The 12725-nt window shown below is 46.5% G+C and overlaps 1 protein-coding gene across 1 annotated transcript in view; it reads left to right on the top strand.

The window, feature by feature from the left end:
* The window catches only part of LOC108798170, a 193101-nt gene that overhangs the window by 65465 nt on the left and 114911 nt on the right, over window positions 1–12725 (top strand). The window contains 2 exon segments of the mRNA XM_018569902.1: window positions 7506–7890; window positions 7892–7983. Coding sequence (XP_018425404.1) covers window positions 7506–7890; window positions 7892–7983 — 477 coding nt within the window.

The following is a 12725-nucleotide window of genomic DNA, read 5'->3' as shown; positions in this document are numbered from 1 at the left end:
TGTCCAAATCGTGCTTGTCAGGTCGGCGGTGGGGGGGGGTCTAATTTTAAAAGAGTGGCCGTCTCAGGTCGGGGGTCTAATTCCACAGAGTAGTTGTCAGGACAGGGGATCTAATTTTGAAAGAGGGGATCTCTCGGGTCTGGGAGCCTAATTTCAAAAGGAGTCTAATTTTAAAAGAGGGGTTGTCTCAGGTCGGAGGAGTCTAACTTCAGAAGAGGCGCTGTCTCAGTGCGGCGGACATAATTCCGAAAGAGGGGATGACTTGGGTCTGGGAGTCTAATTTCAAAAGGGTTAAAGATGTCACCAGCACACCAGGGTCCCCTTCATCAGGCTTGAAATGACAACTGATTGTCATTTTAAGCCTGATGAAGGGGGCCCTGTGTGGCCCCCAAACGTTGCTATTTGTTTTGACATGAAGCGTCAACAAACAGACGTGTTCTTCACTTCAATATGCTGTGCGGGTGACATCTTTAACAAGTTCCAGTATTGGCGGCGCCATCCGCAGTCACTTCAAGCACCCACGCTGACAGGGATACCCGGTAAGGAGTGCAGCAGGATTCTGGAATACATCATTTCAAAAAGGGGGGTCCAATTTTGAAAAAGAGGGCCTGTCACAAAGAAATCCGGACACTTGGTAAGTCTATATACTGTAGGCGTAGCCACCCTGCCTTAGGAATGTTTGACTATTTAAATTCAGCTGCTTTCGGGCTGTAGTCAGCCTGGCCTTGATTTGATAGTCTGTGCTCATTTGGTTTCTCCTAAGCTCTCTGTTATCATTTGCATCTGCCTGCTGCAACCAGAGCAACCAATGTGAATCTCCCTAGTCAATCGACTAGGAGGTTCATGGCCAGTGGTGCATGCTGGGGGAAGACATAAATCTTCGATCGCCCCCGGAGGGTTGGTATGTGCATTTAGGGCAGCAACACTAAAGTAAACCCTAGACAGATTAGGAGGGACTATTGAGCGCTACATATGTAAACACAAAGAAAGGAAATAGATAGAAATAGCATAAGTTAAGAATTTAGTATGCAAGCAGTTAGTAGAAGGCACTGCACAACTTATACATATATGCAAAGAAATGACCTGATTCACCAGTCCACAGTCCCCAGAGAGTGCTGGGACCCCTTACATTCATAAGAAGAAGACATTCTTACCTCCTCCTCATTTGGCACACACTCTGCACGAAGATTGCTAAGGCAGAAAATCTCCTTTTAACACTACTTCCAGGCTACAACAAAATGGACGCCCCTCCTGTACCGAGGACACTTCTTCCTCTCACAATGCAGACGGTTGCCCTCTAGTGGCGACTCTGATTCCAAAACTGGATTAGATTAGATTGCCATCATTGTGTTGGGCATCACTATGGCAACTGCTCCGAAATGCACGTGAAGGAAGTCCTACCGCCAAAGGGCAGAAGTAGTGCTAGAAAAGAAACGCTAACATACAGTGTTAGCAACCAGCGCGCTGTCAGGATACCTGAACAGTGACTACAGCTCTGTCCGGCCGCTCATTTCCATCAAGATGTGATTGAAAAACGTGGTGCCAGCAGGGCCACCCACAGCTCAAAATTTGGGTGGTTTAGCAAGAATCAACCAATTTTCAAGATGTGGGTGGTCAGCTTAAGTGAACTGGAGCTGCTATAGTATTAATCATTACCAAAATTGTGCAGCAAGTGAATGAGATCGCTTTCCATGTAACAAATTCAAGGGGTATTCAGTTTAGGGTTGCCACCTTTTCTTCAAGGCAAACCCGAACACTCTAGCAACGCACAGACAATTGTTTGGGAGAATAAGTCGCGGCTTATTCATATGTAAATAGCACCACCCATTCATATGTAAATATCACAGGTGAGACTATTTTCAGTGGGGGGGTCAATAGCCCCTATCTTAATTTTGGTCTCCCCTGTCTGTCTGCCATGAAACCCGGACACAACATTCAAAACCTGGACTGTCCGGGTGAATCCTGGACAGGTGGCAACCATAATTGGGCTCTGTGACCAACAATTCAAAATGTATAAGTGCCATTGGGCAGAGAGGCCTATGAAGGCTTTACTGGAGTGCATATTATATTTAAAGGATCCTGTCAGGACGGGGGGCATACGATAGGAATGCCGTTTGTGTTGTGTGTTGAAACATCACTTGCTTGATGAGCTCTGGGCGAGGCTACTATACTGCGTTTCCCCGAAAATAAGACACTGTCTTATATTTTTTTCCCCAAAAAAAACACACCAGGGGATATCTTATTTTTTTTTATGTCAGAAGTTCCCTCAGTGACTGAGGCTCACTCACCTCACTGCGACCCCACTGGCCATGCCGCTCTGTGCCGCTGCCTGCTGGGAAATTCAGTTTTCTGCCCAGCGGCAGCTCTCTAAGCAAAAGCAGGGGCAGACAGGTGTCTGCTGATTTCGTGACATTGGCGGCATGCGGGCGCTGCAGCGTGGTGGTCAGTCCCCACCGTGTACTGTGGTTTCTCTCTGGGCTGCCCCCACCCCCAAATGACAGAATGCCAGGGCCCTGGCTGCGCCCCCTCCCAGCCTCGCGGTGATTCCTTTTTCATTGACTAACGGCTTGAAATGTTTTGCGGCCCTTGACAGCCCACAGAGTGAGTTTTATACATGCAGACTCCAGGAGACCAGCTGCTCATATAAAATTAATTTATTATTATTCTGCATTGCTGTATATTGTTTTGCTGGGATTTGTAGTCCTTTATAGATGGTGGTATTATTCTGCATTGCTGCGTAATATATTGATGATATTTGTAGTCCCTTATAGCTGTTGGTATTCTGCATTGATGCATAATGTATTGCTGGGATTTGTAGTCCTCTATAGCTGGTGGTATTCTGCATTACTGAGATTTGTAGTCCTATATAGCAGGTGGTATTATTCTGCATTGCTGTATAATGTATTGCTGAGATGTGTAGTCCCTTTATAGAATAAAGCCAGTGGCAGAACTACCAGGGGTGCAGCGTTTGCAGCTGTGACTGGGCCCTGGCACTCCACCACTGTCCTAAAATCATTAGCCTGTATTGTTTTGGAAAAAGGTATCGGTAATTGGAATAGAGCTGCAGCTAACGATTATTTTCAAAATCGATTAGTTAGCCGATTATTAAGTTTGATTAATCGGTTAAAAAATAAAATAAATTTTTTTAAATGGCTCCAGTGATGGGACTACTAGTTTGTATTGAGATTGTAGTCCATCACAGGAGGAAGCTTGGAGCGGTGGAAGTAAAAAAGAAAAAGTGTGATATATAGTGAAATGAAAAGTGTAAAATTATACAGCAATTAATGCAGAATGGGAATACAACAAAACCCAGCAATAGTACATTATAGCTGGTGGTATTCTGCATTGCGCTGTATAATGTACTATTGCTGGGTTTTGCAGTCCTCTATAGCTGATGGTATTCCGCATTGCGCTGTATAATGTACTATTGCTGGGTTTTGTAGTCCTCTATAGCTGATGGTATTCCGCATTGCGCTGTATAGAGGACTACAAATCCCAGCAATACATTATACATAGAGTGTATAATGTATTGCTGGGATTTGTAGTCCTCTATAGCTGATGGTATTCCGCATTGCGCTGTATAGAGGACTACAAATCCCAGCAATACATTATAGAGCGCCATGTGTGGGAAAGTGCAGGCTTACCTGAGCAGTCTTCCAGCAACTTGCTTATGAGAACAGGCCTGTGTATCGGCGGCTGTCATCTCCCCCTCACCTGCTCCTCCTTACTTCTTCTCTCCGCGTCCCTGTGCCGATCAAGGATGTGGGCGGGCAGGGGGGGTGAGGCAGGTAGGAGGTATGGCGTGTGGTGTGTGGATACGGTTGGGTGGGTCTGGCAGCGGCGAGCGTGAGGTGGGGAGGAGGTGCGGCGCGCAGCTTGTGTGGAGCCGTGAACAGGGCCAACTAATTAGGCCGATTAATCGATGATTTAAAAAGTTGACAACTTTTTCAATAATTGATTATGTCGATTAGTTGTTGCAGCCCTAAATTGGAATTGGCGAGTAGTTGAGGAAAGGTTATTGGTTCTCGTACTCGTCTAGGAAAAATCAGTGCATCCCTAGTAAATACAACCTCAGCTGAACAACAACACATGACATATTACAATTAATTGTAAAATAAATAATTATTATTACAAAGATAAAGCCAAAATGGAGTAGCCAAGTGTGAAAAACTAAGTACACCTTCTGATTTAAAAGCTTGTAGAAACTTTAAAGCGGACCTTTACCCATATCATTCAAATAACAACAAACACACCTTTGCAAATGTTTCGTAATGACAACCTACAAACACATACTTCTAGATCATTGCCGGCTTTGTATTCTTTACATTCCTTTACATTACCAGAAAGGTTGTCATGGTACCAGAGAAAATGATGTATCATAGAAAACCCCATGTGACCAGAAAGGTTGTCATGGTACCAGAGAGACCGCCGTATTATAGAAAACCCCATGTGACCAGAAAGGTTGTCATGGTACCAAAGAGACTGCCGTATCATAGAAAACCCCATGTGACCAGAAAGGTTGTCATGGTACCAGAGAGACTGCCGTATCATAGAAAACCCCATGTGACCAGAAAGATTGTCATGGTACCAGAGGGACTGACATACCATAGAGAACCCGATGTGACCAGAAAGATTGCCATGGTACCAGAGAGACTGACATACCATAGAGAACCCCATGTTACCAGAAAGATCGTCATAGCACCAGAGAGACTGACATGCCAAATAAGCCATACTGTTATGTAAGTGTTGACTTTCAGAAAGCATTGCCCTCCCTGCACCGTACACGGGAATCCTGCGTTTTTCTCTGGACTCTGGTGGCCAGTCCAAGAGACAAAGAGAAGAAGGTACCAAGGGCTTCCTGCTGTACGGCCAGTTATGCGGCCATCTTGTTTGTCTCCAGGTTGGTACGGGAGCTCACTTGCTTTTCTGTTGTTCTGACATCTAGAGAGCAGGTTGGTCACATGACTAAGGGGGGGGGTCAAGCTCTGGTTGAAAATTATTTTTGCTGACTGCAATGGGAGGCCTTCACAATGTGATCACTTACCAACCTTATGTCTTTCAAATATTTGTCGCCTTCTTTTACTTCAGCGCACTAAATTGTGCAATCTCTGAGATCTTCTCCTGTGGAGTCCATTTCCCCAAACATGATTGATCTACAGGTTATGGATGAGGAAAGGAAGAAGACTGAGAAGATATTAGACCTCACCCTGGAGATCATCTACCTGCTGACTGGAGAGGGGAGGAGGAGTCTGGGAGGTCACATGACCTCACTCTTATCTCTATTCATAACACACAGACCTGACCGGAGAGGAGAGGAGGATTCTGGGAGGCCACATGACATCACTCTTATCTCTATTAATAAAACACAGACCTGACCGGCGAGGTGAGGAGGATTCTGGGAAGTCACATGACATCATTCTTATCTTTATTAATAAAACACAGAATTGACCGGAGAGGTGAGGAGGATTCTGGGAGGTCACATGACATCACTCTTATCTCTATTAATAAAGCAATCACAGAGCCGACCGGAGAGGTGAGGAGGATTCTGGGAGGTCACATGACATCACTCATCTCTATTAATATAACACAGACATGACCGGAGAGGTGAGAAGGATTCTGGGAGGTCACATGACATCACTCTTATCTCTATTAATAAGACACAGACCTGACCGGAGAGGTGTGAAGGATTCTGGGTCACATGGACATATGTGGACTGTACATTCCTTACCCTTAATAGTAAATATGTTTTATCCTTTAATAAATAGGATTACAGCATAGTTCAGAAGACATCTGATAAGCCTGTGGAATGTAGCAGCCACCTCCATGTGGCAGGACAATGGATCGGGAGCCAAAGCCTCATCATGGCGTCTCCATCTGAGTCCTTAATACCAGACAAAAACAATAAGAAGATTCTAGAAGTTATTAACAAGATCATTGTGTTGGAAAAGGTGAGCGGTGCCGGGAATTCTGGGACATGATCCAGGAACAGACAAGGGATGTGTCTGGATGGTGACTGTATCATTGTGTGTGTCAGGTTCCTATAAGGTGTCAGGATGTCTCTGTCTATTTCTCCATGGAGGAGTGGGAGTATCTAGGAGGACACCGGGATCTCTACAAGGACGTCATGATGGAGAACCGGCCGCCCCTCACATCACCGGGTAAGAGGAGACTTTCATTTCTTGAGTATTGAGGATCCCCCTAGATACACACATCCTCTGATATAAAGACATAGAAACAATGTATTCAGTCAGTGTGTGTGTTTCCTACAGATGGGTCCAGGAACAGAAACACCCCAGAGAGATGTCCCCGTCCTCTGTATTCCCGGGATTCCACACAGGAACATCAGGAGATCCCTCAAGATGATCAGGTAGATGGGACTGAGGGTCTTACCAATATTGAATATTACTTTCTATCTGCTCAATGGATCTTATGTAATAAGTATATCTCTGTAATAAGTAAATGTCTGTTTTGTATTTTAAAGAGTGAATATGTAATTTAAAGTTGAAATGAAAGACGAAGCAAAAAACATATCTGTCAGCAGTGATGACCCGTGTAAGGAGGAGGAAACCCCTCCAGGGATCAGCACAGGTGAGGAATAAACACTAAATCCAGAGAAGTCTCCCAGATTCTCCTTGTTCAGTCACTACAACAATCTCCTCTTCTCCCCCCTCCTCTATCAGTAGACAGTAATGGGGGGACGGAATGTGTTTAGTGGGGGGAGTCAGGAGCCATCAGCCTCTATTAGACTCCGCCTCTCCTCCTCACATCATGTCATTGTGTGTTACCAGCCAAGAGACGTGACCAGTCTCCCCCCACACACACTCTCTGGGGTCTCTCATACATCTCAGTACAGGAGGCTTCACTCTCACAGGTCCTGGAGACACCAGAGATCCCCCATGAGATGTCAAAGCTTTGGGTAATTCTGAGGCAGCCAGTTCAGTCCAATCGGGGGGAATCCCCTTAGCCGTTTGTCATCTGGTAGTGGTAGAGATGGACGAATCACTAGTAGTCAGGAGTCATCAACCTCTATTAGATTAGTTCATGTTCTCAGACAGATAGTCAGAGCCAGTAGCATAATCAGCTGACCAATGGTCCAAGGCATGACCAGTTCTGGCCTCACTTTAAAGTACACTAATGAGGGCAGGTGTGCACAGCAGAGACCTGAGCTGCAGTGCTGAGTAACAACCTGCAGATGGCGCAGGTTCAAGGCTGATTTGGGAACATTTTGATTGTTGTTGCCTTCCATTATTTATTTCTTCCAGATGGACAATATAAGAGAAATGTTGCTGAGAAAAGTCACCTTATGTCTCTAGGTGGTGAAGTAGAAGATGATGACATCACTTTTTTAGAAGATAACCCCATTGACTCAAACCGCCATCCAGCAGCTCACCGACAAACAGATCTGTTATCCAATCCCTCCTCACGTGTGGGGTGTTTCCCTGATCATTCCTATCCCCATAAAGGGGTGGAAACATCTCTGTGCTCTGAGTTTGGCAAATGTACAACGTATACATGTTCACAATGCGGGAAACGCTTTCCTCGAAAATCGGCCCTTCTGAGACATGAAAGAGTTCACACGGGGGAGAAGCCATTTTCCTGCTCCGAATGCGGGAAATGTTTTTATTGGAAACATCTGCTTATCAGGCACCAGAGGAGCCACACAGGGGAGAAGCCCTTTTCATGTCCAGAATGCGGGAAATGTTTGGTCGATGGTCCGGATCTTGTCAAACATCAGAAAATTCACACTGACGACCGGCCGTATTCATGCCCCGAGTGCGGGAAAGGTTTTAAGCGAAAATCACATCTGGTCGAGCACCAGACGGTCCACACGGGCGAGTACCCGTATTCATGTTCTCAATGTGGGAGGGGCTTCTCGTTTAGATCTCATTGGACATGAAATGACTCACACTGGTGAAAAGCCATATACGTGTTCTGAATGTGAAAGAGGCTTCAACTATAAATCGACTTTATTCAAACATGAGAGTCCACACAGGTGACCGTCCCTAGCTCTCCTCTAAAAGCAGGAAGGAAGCCGAGGCATGCACTGATGACTTCACATCCAAGCTGGGCGGGGCCAGTATTTTTCTGTGGTTTCCCATTTGTCCACAGGAATATCACATGATCATGCCCTGTATTAAAATTGCACTATGTTACAGTATGAATCGCCCTGGTTCTGGTTCATTACATTCAATGAAATCAGGAATTCAGTGGGGTTTTTTTTGTTGGTATTTAGGAATAGGTGTAGCCAGGTGGGCGGAGTCAGCCCCTGACTTTTTATACGTCTTTAACAATGAGATCTTCCTTTATAGTTCCTGACTCTGTTCCTGTCCTCCAGGGAGTTTGGGGTGTTTTCATCCACATTTGTGTGTCCCAGCTCCTGTTCCATTCCCTGTAATATAAAATCCAGCAGGATGGTGGGAACCCCTCATAATGGGCACAGGAGGTGTGTAGACCGGGGAATTTAAATATGTTTTATTTATTTATTATTGTTTTCTTGTATATAAGTTCTTGTTTGTAAGAATTTTCAATAAACAAAATTAGCCCCTCATAATGGGCACAGGAGGTGTACAGACCCAGGAACTCAGCACAGGGATGGTAAGAAACCCTCATAATGGGCACAGGAGGTGTGCAGACCTGGAAACTCAGCACAGGGATGGTGGGAGCCCCTCATAATGGGCACAGCAGGTATACAGACTGGGGAACTCAGCACAGTTATGGTGGGAGCTCCTCATAATGGGCACAGGAGGTGTACAGACCAGGGGACTCAGCACAGGGATGGTGGGAGCAGCTCATAATGGGCACTCGGGTTCCTCCACACCATGTTGGACATGTAGACCTGGCTTGTAACTGGTGTTCCAATTCATCCCAAAGGTGTTTGATAAGGTTGAGGTCAGGGCTCAGGTTACAGGCACCCGGGTTCCTCCATACCATGTTGGACAAGAAGATCTGGCTCATAATTAGGGTTGACACCTTTTCTTCAAGTAAAACCTGAACACTCTAGCGCCACGCAGATCAATTATTTTTAAACTATAGAGGAGAAAGCAAGGAGAGGCAGCCAGGGGAGGTACTAAGGAGACCAGCTATAGAGGACTACAAATCCCAGCAATACATTATACAGGAATACAAAATTAAATTAAGCTACTTGTTCCTGGGTGGCACCTGATGTCTCCAGGGTGGCTTGAGCAGGCTCTCACCAAGGCTGTGCGGGTTCTCAGTTGGGCCATTCGGACTCTCAGTTGGGCCATGCAAACTCTCAGGTGGGCCATTTGGACTCTCAGGTGGGCCATTTGGACTCTCAGGTGGGCCATTTGGACTCTCAGGTGGGCTATGTGGGCTCAAAGGTGGCTGTGTGGGGTCTCAGGTGGGCTATGCAGGCTTTCAGGAGTGCTGTGCGGGCTGTGTGGTGTCTCACCAGGGGTCTAGAGGTAGGCAAGGTGGTGTAAGGATGACAGTGGAGGAGATTTGTGGGCTTGCGCCAGTTTACAGGTGCCCCCGGCTCACAGGAAGATGCAGCTGCTTGAGGTCCCACGCTTGCTAGCGACCTCGGCAGTCGCAAATGTAAAGTAGTGGTATCGGCACTTAGTATCTTGTGTCTAGGTGTCAGCAGGACTCAATGATCCCGATCAGGTGGCTACTCATAATTGGTGTTCAAATTCATCCCAAAGATGTTCGATAGGGTTGAGATCAGGGCTCAGCATGCAGGCCACTCAGGTTCCTCCACACCATGCTGGTGAACCATGTTTTTATGGAGCTGGCTTTGGACACAGTCAATCTGGAACAGCAAAGTATTTTCCCCAAACTGTTGACACAAAGTTTGAAGTGCACAGTTGTGTGAAATGTCATCCCGATCCCTGACAACATCTCCGATTCGGCTTCACGAGTCCTCTCTGGCCGATGGCAAGCAAGCATTCTTTTCTCAGCTTCAACCCTGTCGGCCAGAGAGGAGTTTCATCATGCAGCCCAATCGGAGGATCTGTTTGGGCCAGCATAGAAGAAAATGATGAGAGCACGCCTGTGAAATGCCGATCGCTATAGGAGCCGTCAGGTATATCTGATGGGGGAATTTGAGTGCTGGGTTCACTTTATGAGCTCCTCAGGATGGGAGAAACAAATATACACTTTAATAGAATTCCATTGTCTAGAGGACTCTCTGGGGTTGCAGTGACTGTTCTTAGCTGCCAACCTGAGCCTTTGATTGGAGCCATGCTAAGATCTTGATGATGGGTAGTGACTGGGCCAGGAAGGCGGAGGCCAGCAGATGGTAGGACCCCACACTGCCTTGGACTCTGCTGATTGCTGCCTGCGTCTGGCCTTGGCTTGATCTGGACCTTCCTTCTGCTTGCTGATTCTGCACTGCCTTGCCTGCACGTTACTGACCTGGGCTGACCTGGGCACATTCATTACCAGGGGTGTCTGGACAAGAGAAGCAATGGAGGCCACCCTCGTCATCTCAGGCTCTTACCAGGTACGTGACAGTGGGGCAGTTGGCACCTTCTGTAATTGTATGTTGGGGTGTCACCCTAAATGAATGTATGTTACCTAGCCACTGTATACTTAGCTGTGCAAGCTCCATTCATCTCAGTTTGGGCAGGTGGGTGTATTGGAGGATCTTGTCCTGGTGCCTGTCTCAGTTTGGGCAGGTGGGTGTATTGGAGGATCTTGTCCTGGTGCCCGTCTCAGTTTGGGCAGGTGGGCACATTGGAGGACCTTGTCCTGGTGCCCGTCTCAGTTTGGGGAGGTGGGTGCATTGGGGGATCTTGTCCTGGTGCCCGTCTCAGTTTGGGCAGGTGGGTGCATTGGAGGATCTTGTCCTAGCGCCCGTCTCAGTTTGGGGAGGTGGGTGCATTGGAGGATCTTGTCCTGGTGCCCGTCTCAGTTTGGGCAGGTGGGCACATTGGAGGACCTTGTCCTGGTGCCCGTCTCAGTTTGGGGAGGTGGGTGCATTGGAGGATCTTGTCCTAGTGCCCGTCTCAGTTTGGGCAGGTGGGTGCATTGGAGGATCTTGTCCTAGTGCCCGTCTCAGTTTGGGCAGGTGGGGGTATTGGAGGATCTTGTCCTGGTGCCCGTCTCAGTTTGGGCAGGTGGGTGCATTGGAGGACCTTGTCCTGGTGCCTGTCTCAGTTTTGGGCAGGTGGGCGCATTGGAGATTCTTGCCCTGGCTAGTGACCAAAACGTCTCCTACATCTTCTGTGGATTACCGCAAGTCCCAGATCCAGGTAACAGTTCCTATTTTATTAGACTTATTAAACATAAAAGAGATTCCAAAGCTACGATTCCTATACAGGCCAGTGAAGGTTATAGAAGGCTCATCAAATGAGTCAACATAGGAGAAACTATCCTACTACAGGTGAAACTCAAATAATTAGAATATCGTGCAAAGTTCATTTATTTCACTAATGCAACTTAAAAGGTGAAACTAATATATGAGAGAGACTCATTGCATGCAAAGCAAGATAATTCAAGCCGTGATTTGTCATAATTGTGATGATTATGGCTTACAGCTCATGAAAACCCCAAGAACCCCAAATCCACAACCTCAAAAAAGTAGATTATTACATGCAATCAATAAAACAAGGATTGTACATAGAACAATATCGGACCTCTGAAAAGTACACGCATGCATATGTACTCAGTACTTGGTTTGGACCCCTTTTGCAGCACTTACTGCAATTACTTTTGCACGATATTCTAATTATTCGAGTTTCACCTGTAGATATAAAAGGCACCTGTCCCGAAAGTAGCAACCCATCACAGACAAGGCTCCCATTCAGTGCAGGTGGATACCACTGGCCAACCCTGAGGCAAGCATGTCACTGTATATGATGCAGCAGAGATGCGTTGTACGTCACGATCTATAACAGGTTAAAGTGGACCTAAATTCAAAAAGTAAAAATTGGCCGTCTCAGAGGAAACATCTAGAAATGTTAGTTACCCTGAAAAGTTGTTCCTTTTGCCTTGAATTCCTCCCGCAAACAATCGCATTCACTTTCTGTGCTTAGGCACGTCTGTTCTGTAGCCTCGTAGCTGTATATCCGCAGTGTGAGATCATCTCAGGCACTGCTGCCTCTGACTGCTAATCAACATCACCAGCTTTGGTGATGTCACAACTAGGCTGGTCACTGTTTTCATTCCTGGAGAGGAAGCTGTACCTGAGGATCTGCAATGCAAGGATCTCCCTTCTTCTGCTGCTATGTGGAGCGGGGGGGTCAATTTCTCATCTACCTGCCAGTACACACATTCTGTCCAAGCATGAAAATACTCCCTCTCCGTACTTGGGTTGCTCTCCTGATACAGACTACAATTTCCTCATCTCCATTACATAGGGAGGAGGAGTTATGTAGTTCATAGAAGATAGCTTGACAAGCTCATAACATTGTTAGAGACTTTAGTGCACAGGAAGTTGCAAGAACACCGGATATCTATCAGGTCCAACAGTAACATGGTCACGTGAATGAGGAAGTGAAGTCAGTTCTCCCTCTAGTGTCCAACACCAGCTGATACTGGGGATGTATTTGCCCTGAATGGGCAAGGTGACACACTGATCATACATGGCTCCAAATTTTGTCCGAGTCCTACTGCTTTGGCTGAAACTCGAACTGTAGGCGGCCCTGTCGGTACTCTTGTTGAAGAAGATCCAAAAATGATTGCCGAACATTGACTGCATGCAATCACATGTAGACCCACTGCAAGGGTTAATCATTCAAATGCCCGGAGTTCTTTCAACA

Source organism: Nanorana parkeri, unplaced genomic scaffold (genome assembly GCF_000935625.1).
Source record: "Nanorana parkeri isolate BGI_ZX_2015 unplaced genomic scaffold, ASM93562v1 scaffold1424, whole genome shotgun sequence".
Classification (NCBI taxonomy): Eukaryota; Metazoa; Chordata; class Amphibia; order Anura; family Dicroglossidae; genus Nanorana; species Nanorana parkeri.
The sequence above is the reverse complement of the archived record's forward strand: the minus strand, read 5'-3'. Positions and strand labels throughout refer to the sequence as shown.